This window comes from Galeopterus variegatus, unplaced genomic scaffold (genome assembly GCF_000696425.1).
Source record: "Galeopterus variegatus unplaced genomic scaffold, G_variegatus-3.0.2 Scaffold2576, whole genome shotgun sequence".
NCBI lineage: Eukaryota > Metazoa > Chordata > Mammalia > Dermoptera > Cynocephalidae > Galeopterus > Galeopterus variegatus.
Window position 1 is genome coordinate 243,435 of NW_007728687.1, and position 23,308 is coordinate 266,742.

General features: G+C 39.5%; 1 protein-coding gene across 1 annotated transcript in view; it reads right to left on the minus strand.

The window, feature by feature from the left end:
• Positions 1–14,394: 14,394 nt before the first annotated feature.
• SH3GLB1 (SH3-domain GRB2-like endophilin B1) overlaps positions 14,395–23,308 on the minus strand; it is a 32,554-nt gene continuing 23,640 nt past the window's right edge. Inside the window, exons 9-10 of the mRNA XM_008582343.1 lie at positions 16,877–17,105; positions 14,395–14,927 (exon numbers count right to left, since the gene is read on the minus strand). Coding sequence (XP_008580565.1) covers positions 14,820–14,927; positions 16,877–17,105 — 337 coding nt within the window. The 3' untranslated portion in view covers positions 14,395–14,819. The remainder of the gene's footprint in view (positions 14,928–16,876; positions 17,106–23,308) is intronic.

A 23,308-nucleotide genomic window follows, 5' to 3' on the forward strand; every position in this document is an offset into this window, starting at 1 on the left:
CTAGTGGGGCAGGCTTTTCTCATGGTGCTGGCAGAAGTGAAAGAGGGCAAGCCCGACTGGGCAAACACATTGCAAGTCTCTGCTTATCAGGCCAGCTAACATCCCACTGGGCAAAGCAGGTCCCATGGCCACGCCCGCTGTCAACAGGTCAGGGGAGGACACTCCTGCCACAGAGGTGAGGGAAAGGGGTATGTATACCCACTTTGGGGAGACAATCCTCTACATCTGTCAGATGCCCTGTAGGCTCGGCCCCAACTTTTTATCTATGATGTCACCTTTGTTGATTGTACTCACACCAACTGGACCGTTCTCCCTGACACTTCCAGCTGGGTCACGCTTCCTCTCCTGCCCCCTCCGAACATCCATATTGGCCCATGACGATGCCAATTTTGATTCTCTATCTTCATCCATCTGCCCCATTCCACAGCACTTAACTGCCTCTCCCAGCTGTATCCGGCTATGACAAGAAAATCTGCTGAAAATGAAGGGCACTGGCAAAAATCACTTCATGGAGATAAATTAAAATAAAATCATCTAGGCTGATTAAAATGCTGAAGAAGAATTGAATTGGAACAGGATAATAAAACTCACTTATCTTATAGGGATGCCATGAAAATCTGCTAGTCAGTATTCATGGTTTGAAGACAAAAGAAAAATTGTTATTGATTTACATATAATGTCTCTGTTGTGTCTTCCAAAAGCCTCCTCAGCTATATATAACAGGAAAACCAAATGTTAAGTTTGGGACTCATCCATCTTGGCTTTACTTTCTTTTTTTTTTTGCCACTTAAAGAACAGCTTCAGTGACGGCAAGGATGGCAACGGGATGGAGCCAGAGAGCTGGCTCTGGACCTAGACACTTTAAAGGATTGCAGTGTGGATCGTGAAACACCATTGCATTCATAAAGTATGCTTCATTAGATTTTTGATGAAAAACTTCAAGGGGCATCTGTTTTCCCTCCTCAGTTTCCACCCCATGCCCGTCCCCATTAGAGATGATTTCACAGTAAGTTATGGCCTGTTCCAGAGCCTGATTATTTGGGGCCTGCTTGGCGTGGCTGCCTTTCCCTCCCACCAGCCAGCATTCCTCCATTCCACAGCTTCTTAGCCCTAACCTCTGAGAGTACAGACGCAGAAGCGAAGAGGAGGGACCCAGGCCGATTCACTGTGCCTCTTGTCAGTGGTGCTGGGAAAGGAGACTGGAAAGATGGCCCTCCTTAGCCAAGGACAAGGGAGGGCGGGCCCTGTGGCTGCCAGTCAGCGCTACATCAAAGTTTAGGGGCAAACCTTCCCCTCAAGCTTGCCTCAGTGATGTCAATCGAGGAGAGCTCTCTAGTAGGTTTTGGCTTTTTTTCAGACTAAATGATATTGAGTGTGGGAATGGTGATGGTCCCTGTTTACAGAGAAGTTAAGTACCGTGCCCAAGGTCATACCTCAGGCAGCAGCAGACACTGTGGAGAACGGGCAACCTGTCATCTCTTGAGCTGCCCACTGGTGCTTCCTTTCCACCAACTCCTTCCTCTTCCAGAGGCACAGAAGCTCGTGCCTGGTCCTGTCACACTCATTCCATGTTTGTGGAGGGATGTGCCAGGGCTCTGTGCAGCCCACTCCCCACCTGCTTGCTTGTGTGATTTCCATCTGCGCATTATGGGAGCGGCATACCAATGTGGGGATTCTGCCACTGGCTAAGTATGTCTATTCCAATTATGCACTCTGAAACTGGGGCAATAACCACAGGATGGGTTCAGGGAGCCACTGGACCCTCTATGAGTCAGACCTGGGCTAAAACTCCATCAATCACCTTATCCCTAGAAGCCCCGATTCTAACTGGAGGGCCACCGAAACATTTTGGGTCTCTTGGAATCAATGTCAGTTCAGATCCAGTGTCTAGTAGTCCCTGAAAGGCCTGATTATTTCCCTTTCCCCAATGCACAGTTACTCTGCTAGAGGGCTGTAGGTCCCTTTCGGGAATGATGAAAGAAAGGTTAATAATACAAATTTTGTGTAGTGTATCAGTGTCCTTCCTTAAGGGGATGCGGCCACCCCTTCATTCAAGGGGTTCTGTGTCTGTAAACTGGCTCAAGTCTGGGGAATTGACTGAGGGGCCATGACTCTCTGTTTTTATGAGTTGAGTTAGATTTTGTTCCCTTGGCTTACAAGTTTTCTGCTTATACGGATCAGGTAAGAATTTAGTAGGCTTCCTATTTGATTTCTAGGAGCATCAGGATAACTAGCCCATGCCACAGATCTATACGAGTCAGACTATTCTGATTGTTGCTTTGCCTCTGCTGTCCATTGTGGTAACTATGCCCACCTTGCCTTTGTTAGTTTAGTGCCACCAGTTGGCCTCTGCCATGCCAAGATCCAATTAGTCCCGTCACATGTAAGTCTTCCAATTGACTGACTGCGGTACCCACTATAAAGTTCAGTCTACAAAGAACAGCAATCACAGAACTCTTCAGGGATGCTGGGGCTCCCTTCACAAATCTATTTCTCAAGGTCTTGGTAAAAGGTATGTCTTCTGGAGCCTCCCAGTATGGGTGAGTATATTTTACAAATCTGCATATGTGGCAGAGCCCTACCCAACCCCAGAGCCTCTCCCCAACCCTCAGACAGCAGCCAAAGACCCACTGAGGTGATACATCACAGTGGTTAGTCCCATTGGCTTTGGATCCAAACTGCCTGGGCATTGTTCCAAATGGCTTATCACTTCTGTGACCTTGAGAGGTCACTTAACTTCTCTGCCTCTGTTTCCTGAGGCTAATACTTGTTCCTCCTGCCTAGAGTTTCTGTGAAGGTCAGCTGCAGTAGTGCCCATAGAGCACTGCAAGCACGTGGTGAATGCTCAGTAAAGACCAGCTCTTATTACTTCCTAGTACATGCTGGTCCCCGCCTTTTCTGTGAAGGTCAGCTGCAGTAGTGCCCATAGAGCACTGCAAGCACGTGGTGAATGCTCAATAAAGACCAGCTCTTATTACTTCCTAGTACATGCTGGTCCCTGCCCTGGGATTACAGGGCCATGAAAAAGCCTGGGCTCAGAGAAATGTAGGGTCTTCAGAAACTCTACACTGTTGTGGGCTTGGATGCAATAGCAGTTTTCAGGTACATTATAGATTTAGTAGACTTTGGTGCACTGATCTGGGAGCCTCTTCACCATGTACAGTATACACATATGCTCTGTTTCAAGGAGCTGATTTTCTAAAGACCCTTTGGGCAAGTTACTGTGATGAGCTGAATAGACTGGAACAGAATGGGAGAAGTGCTCATTTCCTATACTAAGGAGGAGGCTAGGAAGTGCTTACCCTGAGAGTGGGGGTTCCTCAGCCCATTGGAGGGACCATAATAGTGGGCACCATGAGGGTTTAAGGAACAAGAGGGATGAAAACCGTTCCCTGGAATAGCACACCCTGGGCAAAAACCATCGAACTGTGCTTGAGTTTTTTTTTTTTTTTCTGCATTTCTGAGGCTGTATGTACTCTGCCTGAGTTGTAGAAAGGATGGGTCTCTGCTCCTACCAGTTCTAATCATTGGTCAGGCTAAATGGTGTAACAGTTCATTGAGGAGTGGAGTCCTCTGTAGAAATCGAGGGCGAGACTTATGGAATTAGCAAACCCTGGGTCAAAGCCCAGGCTCTGCCCCTCTACCAGTCAACGTGATTAAAGAGCCTTCATTTCCCTTTTTGTAAAACACAGACAAGAGGAATACCTATCTCACAGGTTGTTAAAATGAGACAATGAGTGTAAGCCACTTTTAGCACAGTGTCTGGTATGCAGTAGGCAGTTAAATCATGGAAGCTATTATTATTTTACTTTTTCTAAAGTTGCCAGGTCTCTGTTGATTGGACTTTTGGGAGAGAGAAACCTGGTAGGGAAGACAGGCAAAGGAATCCCTGCCCAGCCACCCTGCCCATTACTGGGGTTCCTGTGATCAGTGATGTGAAACGACAGCAAATGAATCAAATAACCACAAATGGAGGGTGATCTCTCAACCACAGCCAGGTGGGTTCTCTAATGTGGATACATCGCTGCTAAGAGCATAACAAGTTTCTGGATTACTACTAATATTTGTCCATTAACCAACGAAAGGAATTTATTTATTTATTCATTTTGCATCTTTGCTTTGGAATATGCACCATTGGTGGATATATGTTCTCTAATCTAGGGAACTGTAGGTATGATCAGTGACCCCTCCAGCTCTGAAGTAGAGAGCAGACAGTTGTGCTTTGTGTTCAGCAAACTTCTGCAGAATAGCATTGTCATGGTAGTAAAGACGTTACTATTCTAACAAAATAATCCAAACCCACAAAATTAATCCAACCCACTTAATAATATGAATGCTAGTTGTTGTGCTGTATGGCAGTGAGGCAGAAATGGTAAGCTGTTTATAAAAATGACCAAACTTTCCTTAATTTCTCTATTGACAAGTTATATTTTCAGTTGTTCTCTTTCTAGTTGTTCAGTGTCTCTATGTACAGTACCACTGTTGATACCTTACCCATGTCCTATTAGATCATGCCTCCTGCTACTGCTGCTGCCTGCTGGAGCCATTCTTTGTCTCCCAGCCCTCATGAGTCCTTGAGTCTCAGCGGCCCTCCCAAGTCAAGCTGTCCGTGTGTTGGAGGGCTCAGGTTTGCAGAAATTGGACTTAAAATGAGCCAAAATGGGCATCATATTGGGAGTTAAAGGAAAAGTGGGAACGGGCTGTGAAGGAAGGCCTAGAGTGCTGGCTTTTTGTGTCTGACCATCTTGGGGTAAAGGAACAGGAGGCATTATCATCAAGGGAAGGGAGAAGAAAAGGGAGATTCAGCTCACGAAATCTATTGTCTCTAGAGACTCAGGAACCTTGAAATGAGCATAGCAAGTTTACACTTAATTCTCTAGCTAAGCTTGGGTTTTTTTATCTGCAGAGTGAGGACAACAATGTCTATCTCAGTGTTGTTGGAAGAATAAAATTAGAGAATGTGTGTAAAGCACTCCACACAGTGACTGGCACATGGTTAATGCCAATGAATGGCACCTGTTTTTAATGTTGTGCTCTTGTCCTGCCAAATAGCGCATAAAAGCTCATCAGTGGAAACTAAGATTCTGACTAGAAACAATAAATTTATATAGACTTCTTACCCCAAGAAGAGAGAAATACAGAGAGCATATTTAAAGCTGAATTTTGGAATCAGCTTCTAATCCATGGACTCTTCCCCCTGTTCCTACCAAAATTATATTCTGAGCATTTTCACTTGCTTATCAAATTACTCATTAGTGAATGGCCTATTTAATTGATTGGGTCAGTAAAATAGTATTACATTTCAGTCTAATTTAATAGCTTGAAGTAATACTCTGGGACCTGCCATTATTCTCTTTTATTGTTTCTGCAAGTGAGTCAGCTTTAAAGTGAGAGACAAAGAAGTTTTAGTTTCTCTGCTTTATTTAAACAAGTGGTTCTCAAACACGTTTGCGATCCGTTGCCGGTCACGAAAAAAGACAAAAAGGAAAAAAAAAAAAAAAGAAAATTTGCTTCTTTGATTCCAAAGTCTATAGTCTTAATTTCTGTGCTAGGTGGTTTTGCAGTAAGACATTCTTTCTGGGCAGAATAGTAACATTTTATAGCCTACCAATAGGATAAGACTCTATTACTCCCAACACTAAGGTCCAAATATATTAAAACATGTCGATGTAAAATGTTTTTTTTTTTTTTTCCTTTTTGTCTTTTTTCGTGACCGGCAACGGATCGCAACCCTGTGTCGCGCCCGTACCGGACCAGGACCGGCAACGGGATCGCAACCCTCGGTGCTGCTCCCGCACCTCGCTCAGCCAGTGAGCGGCTGGTCTGTATGTGGGATCCAAACCCTCGGCGGGAGCGCCACCACGCTCCCAAGCGGCGCACTGTAGCAGTGCGCCACCGGGGCCGGCCCCGATGTAAAATGGTTTTAATCAAAGCCAGAGTGTTGCATAGAGTAATATGGCCCCAAGAGGGACTTTATCATTAAAGTAGAAATAGACTAGACTGGTGAGCAGCTCACCCACACTGAAGGCTATGGGACAAAGGGGAGTCTCAGTTCCAGGTCTGCAGAGTGTCCAATAGCGGAATTTATTTTCACCAACCATCCTGGTAGGGCTTTCTCCTGGGAGAATTGGCTTTGTGAATGTAAAGAGATCTTGCACTTAGAGCGTCGTGCTTTTTGAGAGGCCCCAAACTGAGCATAAGGAAGGAAGAAATGGCTCTCATCATGCCGTAGTGCTCTCTGACTTCCATCTCTATCTGAGGCAGCAGCAAGCCAGGCACTGGGGGCTGCAGGTGGCATTGGATTAGGGGGTGGGTATGGGATAACAGTGTCTGGGTAAGATTCCTGTCACCAAGAGATTGTCTAGGCCATGCACCCTAATTAATTGTATCAGCGAGGAAAAGAACTCTATCAGGTAACTGAAGTAAGATTTTAAGTTTTGATGAGCAACCTTATTGCTTCCAATTAAATGACATTAATTAAAACAGAATTCCATACTCACTTCTGTAGAGTGGTACATCAGAAGCCAGGGGTGACCTTCCAATTTTATCTACTTTCGGCCTGCTAAATGCCAGCTTCATTGGCAGTGGCCACAGAAAGCTTTCAAGGTAACTGGGGTAGGAATGTGAGATGGGGTAGAGGACCCCTCTCCACCAGCAGGTAGAAAGGGAGAAGATATTTATGGACATAAGCAAGTGTACCCGGAGATTCTCAGAACCCTCCACTCCTGATAGTCCGACAAGTGAAGGCTGAGTCACTGTATTTCAGAGTGTCAATGTGAATCATTTTGTGCTAATTTATATTCTGTTTGATGAAAACTTCAATGCTGCAGTCATGTAAAATTTAATCCCTGAACCAGGGTAAGAACTGGCCTCTTATGTTAACTCTGGTTTGGTACCTGATGATGTCCTCAGGAACCCTCTATGAGTGCTTTCCTTAACGAGTGGCCATCTCCTGAGCAAACAGCATGTCTCTGTGTGTGAACAGTAAATCTGAAGTTTGATCATGCTTCTTTCTTTGACTCCTAGAAATCTGAGTCAAGATTTGTCATTTACAAATAGCAATTGAGCAGGATCTTCTATTACTCATTCTTCAACTATTTTACCCTTTTCCTTTTGTACCTTTAACTTTCTCTTGTTATGTGGTACACATTTTCCCATTTATCCTTTTCGAAAGAGGGAGAGGGAGTATGTAAAGAAATGCAGAAAAGGAAGGACGGAGAAGAGGTAGAGGAGAAGAGAAGGAAAATTTAAACCATTTTACAGAGCACATCTACATAGAAAAGCTTAACAATGGAAATATCCCACTGTAAAATTAACCAAAGGAGTCAATGGGAAATAATAACGATGATGCATAGATTATGGGGTTTACACTCCAAGAAAAGTAGATATGCATTTTTAATGAAATTGATGTTTAAAACGGACAATGTTTCTTAGGGCACCAAATCTGAATCATAATAGAGATTTTGTAGAAATTAGAATGGTGCAAGCAGCTATAGTGCTTGCTGAAACTCAGCTTTAGGTGTGCTAGGTGTTAGGGAACACAACACCTTGTGTTCTTGAGTCCCTGTGCTCAGCTAAGCTAGCAGGTAAACTGCAATTCAAGGCAATAAATGCCATAATCTGTATGTGTGTGTGTGTGTGTGTTTGTACAATTCTGAGGGAGTCCATAATATCTTCATAGAGGAAGGAGTGTTTCAGCTTACACTTGACAAATGAGTAGATGCTCTTCAGGTGGAGCTGAACAGAGGAAACTATACACAAAAGGCAAGCAGGCATCAAAGTGAATATTTGTTGGGAACAAACTACAGCTCAAGTTTCAGAGAACTTCACTAGAACATGGGTATAATAGTCTGTTTAAGTTGCTTATAACAAAATACTTGGAACTGGGTAATTTATAAAGAAAACGAAATTTATTGCTTAGTTTCTGAGGCTGGGAAGTCCAAAGTCCATCTGGTGGTGGTGACAGTGAACCAGGGGTCTCACATTGCAAGATGGTGGAAGCAGAGAGCAGAGAGAAACAGACTCTCTTTTTTTTTTTTTTTAAAGCCCATGACAACCATTTTTAATCCATTCCCTATGGCTTGGTCCTTCAATCCAATCACCTCCTCAAAGGCTCCACCCTTATAGGATTTCCCACCCTCTTAATAGTCACAGTGGGGGCTAAGTTTCTAATACATAAAAATTGGAGACACAATTCAAGCTTCAGGGAGTTTTGGGGGGACATAACTCAATCTACTGCAATGAGACTAGGCAGAAACAGGTGCCCCACACCCTGGTGCATCAGGCCCTCAGAAAAGTTGTTTCTAACAGTAGTCCATCTCCTTCCACCTCTGAAGAGTTTTCATGTCTTGTCCTCATAAGCCTGAAACCTCCTGTATAGCCTTCCTTACTTACAACCCCCTTAAGTTCTCTTACTACTCCTTACTGGCTGAATAGTTTGAATCAACAAATCAGATGCTAATTTAAATTTACTAGGGTTCATCCAAACGCTAAAATGGGTTGGTCTCTGGGGCTTTGTCTGTTATGATTACTACTGTTGTTAACCCTGGGACATCTATCTTTTTGGAAATATTGCAGAGTAACTTTTAGAACTAGGTACTTCTCTAAATTTCTGTCAATATGGACAAATCAATTCTATGGTCTCCAGTCCTGGAGAAGCTTTTGAGACTTAGCTAATTAACATTACCCTTATTGAGCTGATTCTTCCCTGTCAGGATCACAGGTAGAGGTCCAGCCCTCCAAAGAACAAAAATCTGCTGTGGGCCGAGGGTGGTGTAGATTCAGTTAGAAGGAAAAATTTGGCATGGCTGACATGTCCCCCTCACCATTTACAAACAATATGATCACCACTTTGATATACTGCCATTAATGCACGGTAATGTTGAAATCTTCCACTGGACAGCTTGTCTGAGAGCTTTATCTGGTTAGATTACTTGAATACCTGACTGGAAAAATAAGCCAGATTCTATAAGAACTAGATTATGTGTACAGCAAGATGTACAAGGCAACGTCCATTTATTTATTTATTTTTTTAAAGTAAAAACCAAATTTATCTACGGCCAAGACACAATGGTGGAACAGGCATTGGGTATACATTCCCATTCCAAAAGGGAGGAATAGGCCAGAAGAAAGGAAAAACAGGTCCCAAACAAGTCCGAAAGGCAACGTCCATTTATTGTGACAGCTTTCAAGGAAGATTTGGCAATGGCAGTGATTATTCCGCAGAGGCTGACAATAACAACTGCTCTAACATACTCATCTGGGAATCCTAATAAGTTATTATCTACTAGGTATCAGCTGCTTTGTTCATAACATGGCTAATTCTTACAACCCAAGGAGATAGGTTTACATTATTCTCATTTTAGAGATAAGCAAGAAGGTTCAGAGGTTTAATGACTGACACAAAGCCAGGCAACCAAACAGGAGAGCCAGTGTTCTGACTACCTTCCAAAGTCCTACTTTCTCCACGACAGCCATGCTCCTGAAAACCATCAACAGTAAGTAAGCCTACATCAAAGCTACCACAAGATTCCAGTCTACTTAAGGGTGTTCTTCTACCATCTCAGCAAATCAGCAAGGAGATAATGCTTCCAGGAGACTGAATAAAAGAGGCAGCTAATACTATGAACATTCCCAAAGTATCACATAGTACATGACAGAAGGGAGAACAGTAAATGACATCATGTCAGAAAAATTTAAGACTGATCTTTTAATCTTTTTAATTTTGCAAGGTTTCTTTTTCCCCTCTTACCCTTTATGTTTAAACCAAAGACCCCAAGAACATTCAGTTGAAAGCCCTCCAAAAAGAAACAGTATTCTCATATATCTACTGCTGAATAAAAATATAAATTCCTGAAACTTTTCTAGGGGACAACATGGAAGTAGGTAATAAAAGCTTTTATAAACTGGCACATGCTCTCCACTATTCCACTTCAAAGCATTCATCTTAAGGGAATAATTAAGAACACATAAAAGATTTAGCAACACAATGTTCTTTAAAGCAGTTTATTAGTGAATATCTGGAAACCTAAAAATTCAACAGTAGTTTAATAAAATGTGGCACATACGATGAAATGTCATGCAGCCATTAAAAAAGATGTAGAAATATATTTGACACAGCAATATAGTCATGGTATTGCTAAGTGAAAAAGTTACAAAACAGTACGTATAATTTGATCCCATTAAAAAATCTATAAATGCACAGAGAGGCCATATACCTAAAAAATAGTGGTTCTTCCTGGATGGTAGAATTGGAGATGATTTTTATCTTTTTAACTTTTTTTTTCTTTTTGTCAACATGGGTATGACTTGTATTATAAAAAAGCATTAATGATTGTTAAAAAGTTTCGCTTAAGTAGGAATGAGGGCAGGGCTTCGTAACCTGGGAGGAACATGGGTGTACACATATGTTAGTCTGATAAGGCCTTAAGTTTGTCAGGGAGTTCAGATGTTAAGTAGTTCAATTAAAAGGCACTGTGCTAAGTGAAAATGTGGGTGGTGGTAGTGCTTATTATACCCTTCTTCAGACTAAGGGATCCATTCCTGGAAACCTTCCACAGTAACCAAGTACTGGCATTCTAAGCAATATTTCCCTTACTTATACTATACATATTCTTATACCTTCATACCCACTTGTAATATATCCCAGAAGATTCCCGTACACCTGAGAGAGAGTGTTGTTGGTAAGAGTTACAGAAGGCAGGGAGAATTTTTTCAAGTGACATCAGATAGTAGGCCTGAAGGTGAAACGCAAGTTCTCTTAGTTCTACTGCAGTGGTTCTCAAACTTTAGAGTGCAACGGAATCACTCAAATGGCTTATTATAACAGATTGCTGGTCCCCACCTCCAGAGTTTAATTCAGTAGGTCTTGGGGAAAGCTTATAAATTTGCATTTTTTCTTTCATTCAACAAACATTTATTGAGTACTTACTATGTATTAGGTCCTGTGCTAAGAATATGGAATTTAACTGTGATCAAAAGAATTGTAGTCTCTATCTCAGGGAACATACATTCTAGAGTGAAAGATATATAGTAAACAAATTATAAAAATAACTATATAATTACAATTAAGATTAGTGCTAGAACATAGTAGAAATCAGAACTTAGTTTTTGTTTTAAAACATTTAAAAAGCTGTCACATGAGAGAACAAGACCAGTTCCATAGGCCCTTGAAGACAAAAAATAAGTACAAATGAAGGTAGAAAGTGGTTGGAAATAGTAATTAGCATTTTAAGCAAGTTTCCAGGTGATGCTAATGTTGCTGTTCTGGGGCCTCACACTTCCAGAACCACTGCTCTGAGTGGACTTTTTAATTAGCATGATGTGGGAGAGAGGGCAGGTGTGGTCGTGGAACTCCCTCCCCTATTTTTGAGTCTCATCCTGAGGTAAAAGCCACTCAATCATCTGGAGAAGGGGTTGAGGCAAAGTTGTCTTTAGGCCAAACTGTAAAGCCATCTCCCCATTATGGTTCCTCAACCAGGCTTGAAGTGCTACACATGAGGGCAACATATTTTTAAAATGTCAGGCGTTTGGGAGATAGAGAAGGAATTTTTCAGGAATCCAGTCAACAAAGCAAGGAGTAAGCTAGGCCCCTCTGGGTATAATCGACTCTGTGGTTTCTTATCCTGCCCTTCATCGTCTTCTCTACTCCACAGATTATTCTCAGAAATGTCTTCCCATAGCAGCTTCCCCAGTCTCATTTTGTTCCTTTGTTCTGGTGGAGGATAACAGCAGACTATAAGGACAGACTCTAACACACTGGTGATCCTGGCCTCAGGTTTCTTATTTCCCATGTTACCCAGAGTGAGGCACATTCCATTTTAGAACCTCATCTCCTGCAATGTATTTTTTCTGATTAGCACCATAAAAAAAGTTTTGACACCATGACATTTTGGGTTAAGAACAGAGGTAGATGCAACCCAATCACTTTTTTTTGTTTGTACTTAAACAATTCTGAATTGCACCATGAATCAGTACGCTTCCTAAAGTTTTTTCTTCCATGCCTAAGAACCTACACAGGCCTTTACCTGAGTAAAAACTAAACCTATTACTTTAAATAAGTCAAAATCAAAATAAAACAAACCAAAAAAACCCCCCAACCAACCAACCAACCAAACAAAACCCTATTAAAATAAAAAGCAATAAACATAAGAACAAGCCTACATATTGTGGTAAATTTGTGGTAGACAAAGGTACAAGAAGCCCTTGAACCTTAACGTTATTGAAGGCTTCTATACATTGTTGGGTTCTATAATCAACATATGCCTGACAGAAAGCAGAAGGTCCCAGTAAAGAATTTACACTTAACATCAAGGTCAAGGGTTCAGATCCCAGTACTGGCCAGCTTGCACCAAAAAAAAAAAAATTTTTTTTATACCAAGTGGGGTCAGATTAAACCTAGACCTGGGTCTGACTTAACAAGGCTGGAGGATGACAGGGAGTAAACAGAGAATGAATGTAAAAGAGATATCTCTGGTACACAGTCACAAACATGTCCACAGTTTGGGCAGGTCAGGAAGCTATAGGGGCTAACAAGGGGAAAATTATATTTATTTTTTTGCTGGCTGGTACAGGGATCAAATCCTGGACCTTGGTGTTATCATCAGCACCACACTCTGACCAACTGAGCCAACTGGCCAGCTTGGGAAACTGACATTTACAGAAAATGTTTCTTATGTGCCAAACCTTTCCCTAAAAAGCACCTAACATACAAGGTAACATTTGCTATATTATCCTCTCAACAACCCTAAGATGGCATAATTATTATCCCCACTTTACAGGTAAGGAAACAGCAGTTATACATCTGAACTGAAGCTCAAAGAGTACAGTAAGTGAGCAAGACTGGGATTGAATCCAGGACCACTTCACTCCATTACCCATATTCTTTCCCCTTAATTACTCTACTTCCCAAAACCTAATTTATAGTTGCTGTTTACATTGACTTGAATTTTTGGTATGATGTTTCAAAGCCTAAATCTGGTCTTATATAATAGATAGTACTCTAGGCTGTAGAACGTCCACTCTTAAGGAGGAAAAATACTTAATTCACTTGGTTCTATAGAAAACTAACCAGCTTGAGCAGCTTTTGGGGTTAAGAATATGGCAATTCATACTGTAAGTCAAAATGTTTTATACAACCATAAAACTGCAGAGAAATTTGTCTCATAGAACAGAAAAAAAAAAGGGTCACAACTACACTTAAAGTATGGACTGTGAAATAAATTATTAACATGTTTACCAAGCTCTTATTAGGCGCTTAATACAAAAGGATATTTTAAAATGATGAGTAAGTATTCATTATTTTTTTAAAGTACCAAAAAATCTCATTTTGATAGATTAACATTCCCTGAATAAATGAACTACACTTTTGCACTTCATGCTTATGCCAGATTGAACTACTTTTAGTTATCAGAATGTGCTACCCTCTCTTGGCTCTAGCCTGGTATTATCTTTTTGCCTCTACCTGGAACACTTCCTCTCCAAACCAACACTCATCCCTCAAATCTGTGTTAGGTGACTCCCAAACATGGTACTCTATATATCTTACACCGTAATGCTGATCCTGTTATAGGACAAGTGCTTGTTTACTTTTCTGTATCTTTTACCAGTCTTTAAGTTCTGCAAGGGCAAGGACTGTGTGCCTCTTGTTCAGCATAGTATCCTCGGTTGATCAGCATGGTACCTGGCCCTCAACAAATGTTTACTGAATGAATGAATGAGAACAGAAGTCCTAACTAACATGGAAACAATCTGCCAATTTCCTAATTTATAGCCATTGCTGATTCAAAGCAATGGCCCAAACAGCAATTCTCTAGCTTCAAATATGTCACCAATAATTTCATAACTGTGTATTTCATAACCAGAGATCCTGACCAAGATAACCTACGTTCATTAATAAATTTAAAAAATTTTAAAGTAAGCTCAGAGTAATCAAAGATTTGTTTGTACACAATTTATAATGAATGTAGTTGCACTAATCCATATTTTCATACAGATTTGTTGTTCAATAGGAACAAATCCTTTTTACTGTATTTCAGTATGTTCTTAATGAATCCAAGTGATTACGCATTAAATTGTGCCAACTGAATAATCTTAAACATTATGTTTAGCAAACTGAATTTGTCCCAGATGTTTGAGAACTTTAACTATAAATGTATCAGAGAAATATGATAACGCTTTTCAAGGACTGGTTGTCATTAAAAGAAACCATTCAGTAGTGTTTTAAAAAAATAAACAAAAACCCCCCAAATAACCCATCAAAATAATAGAAATCATTTGATTTCTATTAGAAAACAAGGTAAACATGGTATAATTGCATTTCTGTTTATGGAGGCATTTAGAAACATATTCTTCACAAAAGAGGTTTAAATTCTAGAGCTCTTTTCAAACCAGAAGTTTAAAACAATTTTCAATTTTATTCTTTGGCTAATAATTATACCTAATAGATGAGTCACTGATATTAATTCACAATAAGTTTATTTTACATAAAAGAAAAAGCTTGCCGTTAATGAAAAATTCAGTAGAAAACAGTTCTTCTGCCTTAAGTTTGGGCTCAAAAGTAGAAGCTGCTTGTTAGTGAAGCCTCAGTAAAGAGAATTTTAAAAGAAAACATTCTTGGCATGAAAGCTCTAACATAAATTCTGTAATGAAATATTTACCATGCAACTTTATCGGCAGAAAGGCCAGTTTCTGATGGCTGGTAATTTTCTTTTCAGTCTCTGAAGACATTAACATGGAAGATACTTAAACCTGCTTTATTTAGAGGTTAACTGTGTATAAATATGATGTCATGATAAGTAATCTTTGCATAGTCCACCTATTTAATTAAGCAGTTCTAAGTAAGTAATTGGCACCTTGCCCTTCTGATTTCCCCTTTCCCCCATTAGCCAGTCTGAATCCATCCCAACGACACTGAACACAGTGATCACCTAGAAAATAAAATATTTTCAGTTATTAACTATATTAAAAAATAAACACATAGAAAACGAATCAGTTTTGTATTTAATTTGTTTAAACTATTCACTGTCAACACAGCAATGCTCCTGCTCACTCCTCTTATCAAACAAGGGCAATTTTGTGAGTTTCAATGGGAAATCATTAGGCATCCACCTTATAGCCCTGATTTGACTCCTGATGTCTTTTTGTTTCCTAATCTTACAAAATCTTTTTTTTTGTCCTTTCTGAGACTGGCCGCACTGCACTCAGCCAGTGAGTGCACCGGCCATCCCTATATAGGATTCAAACCCGTGGCAGGAGCGCTACTGCGCTCCCAGCGCCGCACTCTCCCGAGTGCGCCACGGGCTCGGCCCTAATCTTACAAAATCTTTAAAGGGCACCCATTTTTTTTCTTCAGTTGATAATGTAAAAAAGACTATATTGACATCAAAGGACTTTAAACATTATTATCAATTTTGCTGAAAGATAAAGGATTTTAGTGGTGGCATGTCTTTAAGTTATTTAGCAGTTAAGTTTTAAACATTTCTGTAATGTTCTATTGTGTTAAAGAACAGTAATTACATTTTTATAAAATGTTAACATATCCATCTGCAATCTATGAAGCATTCACAATCAACTATTTCCAAATAAGTAATGAGAAATTTGCATTTTGCTATATGAGGGATCTTCAGAAAGTTCATGGAAAATGTATATTATGAAAAACTATGTTGCATGGATTTCAAAATTTTTTTTCACCAAAACAAACTTATACTAACTCATTATAACATGTCTGAACAGGATCTAGGTTTGAGGCACTAAGAAGGTTAAGATAGTAGATTGAAAAGAGCCCCAAGCCCCTAACAGAGCAACACGAATTCTGCTAAAATTGAAGCAAGAACAAACATCAAAGTTATAGTGAAGCTTGGGTAGAAGAATGGTGAAATCACTGATGCTTTATGAAAAGTTTATGGGGACAATACCCCAAAGAAACCAGTAGTTTACAAATGGATAACTCATTTTAAGAAGGGATGAGATGATGTTAAAGGTAAAGTCCACAGCACCAGACCATCCACATCAATTGGTGAGGAAAAAAATTAATCTTGTTTGTGCCTAACTAAAGAGTATCGATGAAACTGAGCAATTTTCTTTCTGCTTGATGGGTACCCAGATCAGTGGCAGAGAACAGACTTTCAACAGAAATTTTAAACAAGTGGGATCAAGATCCTGAAGCATTTCTTGAAAGAACTGTAACAAGAGATGAGGCATGGCTTTACTAGCACGATCCTGAAGACAAAGCACAATCAAAGCCATGACTACCAAGAGGTGGAAGTGGTCCAGTCAAAGCACAAGTGGAGCAGTCAAAAGCAAAGGTCAATAGTTTTTCAGAATGCTCAAGGCATTTTGCTTGTTGACTTTCTGGAGGGCCAAAGAATGATAACATCTGATTATGAGAGTTTTTGGAGAAGGTTAGCCAGTTTTAGCAGAAAAACTAAAGCCTGGGAAAGCTTCACCAGAGAGTCCTTCTCCAACACAGTAATGCTCCTGCTCATTTCTCTTATCAAACAAGGGCAATTTTGTGAGAGTTTCAATGGGAAATCATTAGGCATCCACCTTATAGCCCTGATTTGACTTCTGATGTCTTTTTGTTTCCTAATCTAACAAAATCTTTAAAGGGCACCCATTTTTCTTCAGTTAATAATGTAAAAAAGACTGTAGTGACATGGTTAAATTGAAAGGACCCTTAGTTCTTTAGGGATGGACTTAATGGCTAGTATCATTGCTTACAAGTGTCTTAAACTTGATGAAGCTTATGTCGAGAAATAAAGTTTATATTTTTTAGTTTTATCTTTTAATTCCATTTTCAATGAACTTTTTGAAGTCCTCTCCTATTAGAAGGTATGTCAATTTGTGATATATTTTTCTTCATACCCACATTACTCACCTCATCTGCCAGCAGTGATAATTCAGTACTGTTTGCAGCATCATAATCATAAAGAACCCTGGCCTTCCTGCTGCCACTACAGTCTTTAAGGTCATTGAGGTTGGAAGGAGAGTTGACTACTAGGCCACTTGTTGAAGCCATGTCAGAAGAACCAATTGCATTTGATAAAACAGATGGATTAGGTGTCACAGAAGTCTGATTGTTGTTGCAAAGATAATTGGATGGAAAACTGTTGAAAAGAAAAAGGCCAATTACCTATTTCCAAGTGATTAAAGTTCCTTAATACCACCACTTGGTGGCACTGTTTACTTTCTACCAACCTCCACATTGGAAAAAGATTTACAAATGTTAATAACACTGATTCTCTTCAACTTAAGATGGGGTTACATCCCAACAGACTCATCGTAAGTTGAAAATATCATAAGTCAAAAATGCATTTAATACACCTAACCAATCGAACATCATAGCTTAGCCTAGCCTACCTTAAATGTGCTCAGAACACATATTAGCCTACAATCGGGCAACATCATCTATCACAAAGCCCATTTTGTAATAAAGTGCTGAATATCTCATGTAATTTACTGAATACTGTACTGAAAGTGAAAAACAGAATGGTTGTATGGGTACGTAAAGTACAGTTTTTACTGAATGTATATCACTTTAGCACCACCGTAAAGTCGAAAAATTGTAAGTTCAACCATCATAAGGTCAGGGATCATCCGTACTTTAATGACAAAGTTTGTGTTTTCCCTCTTGGGCCAACTATACTAGAGATTATTCAGATAGTATTCAAATATAAATCCTTGAAAATTTGTCTTGAAGCTGTCTTTATAATATTAACTTAAAAATATTTTTAAAACATAATGGTTATTTTTTCCCCCAGAAAATACAGTTTATCCTTACACACTGCCAAAAACCTATTAGTATGTTTAATATTTTCTTCTCTTTATAAATTATTAAAAAATATAAATGAGAAGCTACTTAAATATTAGATACCATCACAAAAATGAAGCTTTCTCAAGTTAATTCTTTGAGAAATATTTGAATATCTCAACTTTTCTTCCACAAAACCAGTCTAATCACATTTTCCTATGGATTCAAATGACAAATATTTATTGGGTATCTACATGTTTGGCATGACTACTATATAAAAATGAAACAATACCATTAAGGACGTGCACACAAGTGAGGAGATAGACATTCAAAAATAATATGTTATGACTGAAAATTATCATAATGAAACAGAAGACTCAGTGGGACAACAGGGCAAATTTCACAAGTTCATTTTGTTCTGTTTTAGGGAAAAATAAAAGTTTTATTAGAAATCAGTGAAATCTTATGATTGATAAGCTTATACACAGTTCAAAGATAATTAGAATTTTCAACTTATTTTAAGGCTACTGTTTCCCCAATAATACTCAGTGGAAAACAGCATAAAACGGCTGGCCTTAATCACTCTAATTCAAACATCTATGGTCAGAAATTACCTATAACAATTCATATTTAAGTTGTAATAAATCCATTAGTTAAAATATAAAAGACCTTTCATCTGGTAAGCTAGGTGAAATTCATCCCTCTAGAAAATAAAACTTCCCTTTTCTCTTTCTGACCATTGTGCCATCTGGAAATCACAATCAGCCTTCATAAAATTCCCTTTAAACTCTTCTCTAAACCTTCCTTTCACCCCCTTATGCTAGTGTTTATCTCCCACACGCTTCTTATCATTGAATCTAGAGGTGAATGGAGTAGGAGTCCTATCTGCCTCATTATCACTTTCAAAATCTTTTCCTTAACTGATTCTATCCAATCTTTCAATTTCATGTTATTCTACTACATACTACTCACTATCTCTTGTTCCAACCACCTACAGATGCCTCATTACCTTCCTTCCATTTCTAGAAGATTTTAGTTCCTGGCTCACTGATACTGTATCTTAATTCTTAGTGGTTTTAATATCTATATAGACAATTCTTCCAACACTTTAGCCTCTTTGATCCATGAACTCTTCTCTTCTAGTGATTCTATATCTGGTCCTAGCTCAGCTACCCATTTCTATGGTCATATCTAGACCTTATCAATTCCAATAACTATGACCATCCAATGAGCATAATTTCCAGCATCCCATTCTCTGATCATTGCCCTTTTCTTTCTAGTACTCTCACTTCAACAAACCTACCAAAATCTGTAATCTTACTAACACTCTCTTCATGTCCAAGGTTAACTATTATAATCACCCCCTTGTATGTGCTCTCATCTTTTATGCCCTCACTTCACTGTACTCATTTGATAAAAACCTCCCAATTTTCCTACTCAGTATCTATGTATCTATTGTGACAGGAGAAAAATACAAAACCATATTGTTTCTTCTGCTATTCAGCTTATGATTAGGAACCTTAGGTGGGTCCACAATGCTGCCTGGCAATTACTCTACATTTCTTTAGTCCATTCACTTTCATTTTCCATTGTCCTGATGACTAATATCATACCCTCTCATCCATCCTCAAAATTCCAGCAATTCTCCCCTAACCCTTACACTCAGCTGATAAGCTTGCTTCCTTTTATCTGAGAGGGGAAAAAAACAATCAGGAAACTTCCACACTTTAGGTCATTTCTCTTCTTATTACAGATAAACTATTTATGTTCCTTAGGCTAAATTCTTCCACATGTGCACAAAATCTCATCTCCTTTTGCCTCTAAAGGATATCACTCTAGCAATTCTTCCCTTTCTCTCCCATGTTATATTTTATCCATCTACTGTATCATTCCCATTAGCTTACAAACATGTTCTTATTTCTCCTACCTTAAAAAACAAACAAACAACTGCTAGGCCCTGCTTTCTCCTTTAGCTACTGTCCCATTTCTCTGTTTCTCTTTACACCAGAACTCCTTGAAAGACTTACCTAAGCTTACTGTCACAATTCTTCTCCTTTCAGTCTTTACATTATAAACAAGCTTTGCCCCTACTATTTCACCAAAACTATTCTTGTCAAGACCAGTGATGACTTCAGTGTTCCTAAATCCAACGAAAGACTTACCTAAGCTTACTGTCACAATTCTTCTCCTTTCAGTCTTTACATTATAAACAAGTTTTGCCCCTACTATTTCACCAAAACTATTCTTGTCAAGACCAGTGATGACTTCAGTGTTCCTAAATCCAACGGTCAATTCCGTCCTCATCTCACTTATTGATCCAGTGATCACTCCCCCTTCCACTTTCACACTGTGAAAAGCTTCACTTGACTTCCAGGCCACACATTTGGTTTACATTTTACCTCACTGTTCACTCCTTACACCCGCCTTGCCTGGTTCCTTAACACTCCAAGTTAGAGTACTTCAGGGTTCAGTCCTTGCTCCTCTTCTTTATCTATACTTATTCCTTTGGTGATTCATCTAGTTTCACAGATTTAAATATCCGTGACATGCTGATAACTCTTTAATTTATTTCTCTCTTTAATTCACTCTGCCGTCCCCCACTCTCCTCTCCATCCCAGCCCCGAACCCCAGACTTGCATATCCTAAACTTGCATATCTATTAAACATTTAAGTGGAGGTATCTCAAACTTAACATATCTAAAACTAGGATTCTGATATACCTGATGTGGTCCCCTTGCCCCCATCCCCCAAACCTGCTTCTCCTGTGGCATTCCTCATTTTAATTAACCATAAGTCCATTTTTTCAGTTGCTCAGGCCAAAAACTTGTAGCAATTTTGACTCCTTTAAGGCCCATACACAGGTAGTCTATCAGCAAATCCTTCTGGCTATAACTTTAAAATATACCCAGGATCTGACTACTTTATTGCATCTACCACAATCACCCCAATTCAAGCCACCATCACCTTCTGACTGGATTACTGACTAAATTATTGCAATAGGTTCTAAATAGGTCTGTCAGCTTCCACCTATGCCCTCTAACATTTATCCTCAACATAGCAGCCAGAATAAAGCTGGTAAAGCCTAAAATCAAATCGTGTCACTCCTCAGCTCGAAACTTGCCAACAAGCTCCTCATCTCTGAGTAAAGCCCAAACTCTTGGGCCGGCCCGTGGCTCACTTGGGAGAGTGTGGTGCTGATAACACCAAGGCCACAGTTCAGACCCCTATATAGGGATGGCCGGTTAGCTCACTTGGGAGAGCGTGGTGCTGACAACACCAAGTCAAGGGTTAAGATCCCCTTACTGGTCATCTTAAAAAAAAAAAAAAAAAGACCAAACTCTAAACAGTGGCTTCCAAAGGCCTACATGTTCTAGCTCTCTGTTCCCTCTATTCATCTCCAACCAAGCTCTCCTTGCTGTTCCTTGAACATGCCAGCTATGTTCCTATTTCAGGGTTTTTGTACTTGCTGCATCTATTGGAGCATGTCCTCTCAGATGTCTGCATGCTTTGCTTTCACAAATCTTTGTCCACACCCACCAAGGTACTTCCCTGTTGTATTTTTCTCCATAGCATTTATCACCTTCTAATGTACTATGTAATTTACATACATATTCATTTTCTGCTGCCAAACAGAATGCAGGTTTCATGAAGGCAGGGATTTTGGTTGATGCGTTTATACAGTATACTCTATGCTTAGAACAGTTCATTTAAAAAATTAAAGCAAATGTTTCTCTGATGGATAAAAGAATTTTAATAATTAAAAAAGTGATTTCGAATTCAGGTTTTACTCTAAAATAAAGACATTTCCTAGCATCTCTTCCTCAATGAACCTGGTTCCTCAGCAGTGATTAAATACATATATTTCTGAAGATAAAAAAATAAATTCTCTCTTCATGTATATGTATATGCAGACACACAAATGGCTTTTTAAAGTCTTTAATCATGAAACTTCACTTTCAAATTTACTAGTATAATTAAGCTTTGTTTAGCCACAAAGGTCTACCTATGTCAATTTTGGGGAGTTAATGGTCAAAAAAACCCCAAAAAACCAAAAAACTGAAAAAGGCCATTTTTACCTCCTGAGAATTTTTATTGATATATTTTTAAAAATCACAGAAATTACTCACACTGTAATAATGTCAACTAAGCTACTTTAACTTGATATGTTAAAGCTCCAATTATTTTTTTAAAAAAATTTACTAATCTTGTGACCGGTACTTCTATTTCCTTATCTGTAAAATGTGAATAATAATATTACCTACTGCATGTGGTGGTGAAGATTATAAAGTTAATAATGCACGTGAAGTGTTGGGAAGAATGCCTGGCACAACTTAAGTCCTACAGAAGTGACTGCTATTATTCAGTTACTACTACGACTACCAACACTGCTATTGTAACTATTAACAGTAGTACTTGGTTCTACTCTTCAGAAATCACTTTTAAGTTTGTTAGTGTGCATCTGGAGGATCTGTGAAGTTCTGCAATCGAATATTTCTACACACTGTCTTGAAAACCATACCTTGCAACTAATTAAAGGGCTAAAATTTCTCCTACTCCTTGTCACTAGTCCTTACCAGTAATGTAGTTCTTTGAGGGAATGGAGACAAGCTAGACTTTCTTCTCTAGAATAATAGCACTGGTTTTATTTTGTAATGTTGGAGCTTATCAGAAAGTGCAGTAATAACTAAATTTTATTTCAATGGCTTAATTCTAAGCATTGTGTGGCTTTAAGCATTATCCAAGTAAGAATAATAACTCCCAGAGTTTTGGGACAACATGGAAAGGAAGTACTAGGGCTTTACAGACTTAAAATACTTGTAATAACATAGCAAAAAAGTGGTATTGGTGTTCTACCTTCAGATATTAATATCACCAACAAAACTTCATATACAGAAATATAAATCCTTCTAAAAATCCTATTAGAATAACTAATGATATTAAGCTACAACTCATATTTAAGATCCAAAACTGTTTTTGTGAATATGCCTAATTTTGTTCTCAGTCTAGTTTTGAAGAATTAATATGCAGAAAGGAACAATGGAAGGGGCCGGCCCGGTGGCGCACTGCTACAGTGTGCCGCTTGGGAGTGTGGCAGTGCTCCCGCCGAGGGTTTGGATCCCATATACAGACCAGTTCCCGCTCACTGGCTGAGCGAGGTGTGGGCGCAGCACCGAGGGTTGCAATCCTGTTGCCGGTCCCGGTTCAGAAAGGAACAATGAAATGATTTTTTTTTTTTTTTTAAAAAACCTTATTCCGGGCCGGCCCGGCGGCGCACTGGATAGTGCGCTGCTTGGGAAGCGCGGCGGCGCTCCCGTCCGAGGGTTCGGATCCCACATACGGACCGGTTCCCGCTCACTGGCTGAGCGGGGTGCGGGAGCAACACCGAGGGTTGCAATCCCGTTGCCGGTCCCCGGTCCGGTACGGGGGCAACACTGAGGGTTGCGATCCGTTGCCGGACACAGAAAAAAGACAAAAGACAAAAAAAAAAAAAAAAAAAAAAAAAAAAAACCTTATTCCTGAAACAACTTTTCTTGCTATTCCTCCTTCACATGTCATGTA